The sequence below is a fragment of the Talpa europaea genome (assembly GCF_964194135.1).
Source record: "Talpa europaea genome assembly, chromosome: 15".
In the NCBI taxonomy this organism is placed as follows: domain Eukaryota; kingdom Metazoa; phylum Chordata; class Mammalia; order Eulipotyphla; family Talpidae; genus Talpa; species Talpa europaea.
The window spans coordinates 80,123,326-80,125,693 of NC_140083.1; the positions used below are offsets into that span (position 1 = coordinate 80,123,326).

The 2,368-nt window shown below is 58.1% G+C and overlaps 1 protein-coding gene across 1 annotated transcript; it reads left to right on the plus strand.

Annotated features, from left to right (window-relative positions):
- HOXC8 (homeobox C8) lies at positions 1-2,368 on the plus strand (the record flags this gene model as incomplete). The annotated part of the gene is made up of 2 exons (XM_084254716.1): positions 1-436; positions 1,783-2,368. The coding sequence occupies 2 exons, from the start codon at positions 1-3 to the stop codon at positions 2,073-2,075; spliced, it is 729 nt and encodes a 242-aa protein (XP_084110842.1). The 3' UTR covers positions 2,076-2,368.

Consider the following 2,368-nt stretch of genomic DNA (forward strand, 5'->3'; position numbering starts at 1 on the left):
ATGAGCTCCTACTTCGTCAACCCCCTGTTCTCCAAGTACAAAGGCGGCGAGTCGCTGGAGCCGGCCTACTACGACTGCCGGTTCCCCCAAGGCGTGGGCAGGAGCCATGCGCTGGTGTACGGGCCCGGCGGCTCGGCGCCCGGCTTCCAGCACGCCTCGCACCACGTCCAAGACTTCTTCCACCACGGCACCTCGGGCATCTCCAACTCGGGCTACCAGCAGAACCCGTGCTCGCTGAGCTGCCACGGAGACGCCTCCAAATTCTATGGCTACGAGGCGCTCCCCAGACAGTCCCTTTATGGGGCTCAGCAAGAGGCGAGCGTGGTGCAATATCCCGACTGTAAATCCTCCGCCAACACTAACAGTAGCGAAGGACAAGGCCACTTAAATCAAAACTCGTCTCCCAGCCTCATGTTTCCATGGATGAGACCCCACGGTGAGAAGCCTTTTCTCTTTCCCCCTCGGTCTCCCGCGCTCCGGGGTCTCCCCCTCCCTCGCCTCCTTTTTGTCTGCCCTTGCCTTCCCTCCTGGCTTTGGGGTCTCTCCTGCCCCACCCTGGCTTGAGTGGGTTTCTCCAGCTTGGGAGGTTCGGCTGGGGGTGGGGCACGGGGCTTGCCTGGGCTATTTGGGGGGCTGGGGGGAAAGTGGGGGAGAAGGTGGCTTCTAGGTGCAAAGGGTTAAAAATCGTTCTCTCCCCCTCTGTCTGTCTGTCTGTCTGCGGCTCCCTCCGGCCCTCTCCAAGTCAGACTTGGGGAGTTGGCTGGGAAGGGGCCGAGAGCCCAGAGGTGACCAGCCTTGGGAGCAATTCAGTCTCTCCAGAAGGCAGACAGGCTGCGTCCAGGACAGGGGCCAGGCTGTCTTGGGGCAGAGAGAGACCACTGGTTCCCTCCCTGAGCTGGCTCAGAGGGTGGTGAGACCCCAAGGACAGGTGCTCCAGCTCTCTGGGGGTGCCCACTGCCTCCTCTCGCAGGGAGCCCGCCTCAGGGCCATCCCCCAACTTTCCTTCACTTCTCTCCAGGGGAGAGGGGAGAGGCAGAGGGGAGGGAAAGGAGTGCTGGAGAGAGGCCACACAGATCAGGAGGCTCTGGGGTCCAGAGGACCCCAGGCACGGGGGCCCCCTCTCAAAGGCTTGTGGGGTCTCCCCAGGACCCTCAGAGTGGCTCAGGGTCCTAAGGCAGCCCCTCGTGGCCCAATTTCGAAGTAAAAGGGGAAGAGAAAAAGCGACAAGTTCCAGCGGGGATGGCCCGTGATTTATTTGCTGGTCTCCAGTTAGCCATCAGGCCAAGCCGGTGATACATTCCAGGAGATCAATGACTTTTCTTACTACAACAGCATTAGGCAGAGAGCCTCAAGGAGGGGGCGATGAGCAGAGTTCCTCTCCCCCCACCCCCAAGACCTTTTTCCTTTCTAGGAAGGAGACCCTGTCCCCAGCCCTGCTCACCAAATGCCACTTTGCACTCGTAAACAAAGCTGCAAGGGCCAGCTTCCTGGGACTGCAGGCCTGGGGGGTACTCTGCAGTGTTCCCCGGCCCCCTGCAATCTCCGAGCTTCCAGAGAGACCCCAGTCCCTGCCCCCCACCCCACCCCACCTCCCAAGGTGAAGCCAAAGCAGACAGTCCCCCAAACTTTGCTGCCCCTGCCTGCTTTCCGCTCTTTCTGCCCTTTCCGCAGGAGGGAGGGAACCCGGGAGCTCAGAGGGGGGGACTCCAGGGGGAAAAGAGTGACAAGGGAAAGCCAAGCCCCCACCCAAACATAACCAGACTGGGGTTCTGTTCTGTCCAGCTCCGGGGCGGCGCAGTGGAAGGCAAACTTACAGCCGGTATCAGACCTTGGAACTAGAAAAGGAGTTTCTCTTTAATCCTTATTTGACACGGAAGCGCCGGATTGAGGTCTCTCACGCCCTGGGACTGACCGAGAGACAAGTGAAGATCTGGTTCCAGAACCGGAGGATGAAATGGAAAAAGGAGAACAACAAGGATAAACTGCCTGGAGCCCGGGACGAGGAGAAGGTGGAGGAAGAAGGAAATGAGGAAGAGGAGAAAGAAGAAGAGGAAAAGGAAGAAAACAAGGACTAAGCAAAAAAAAAAAAAAAAAAGAGGGACCCCCCCCCCCAGCAACTCCCTTGAAGTTTCGTTTTATGGTAGTGGATAAATTGAGAAGTTTACGACTGTCATTTGCTTTTATAGAGAATAGAATGACACTCACAACCCTAACTACCTGTCAGATACTTGCAGCTCTGATTTTATTACCTTTGGACTTCCCCCATCTTCGTTTGTTTGGGGGCCGGAGGGGGGAGACCCAGACACGGTGGAAAGTTTGGACTCTGTCTCAGTCCTGGCCCCAGTTCACACTTGTCCCTCCCTGCCCT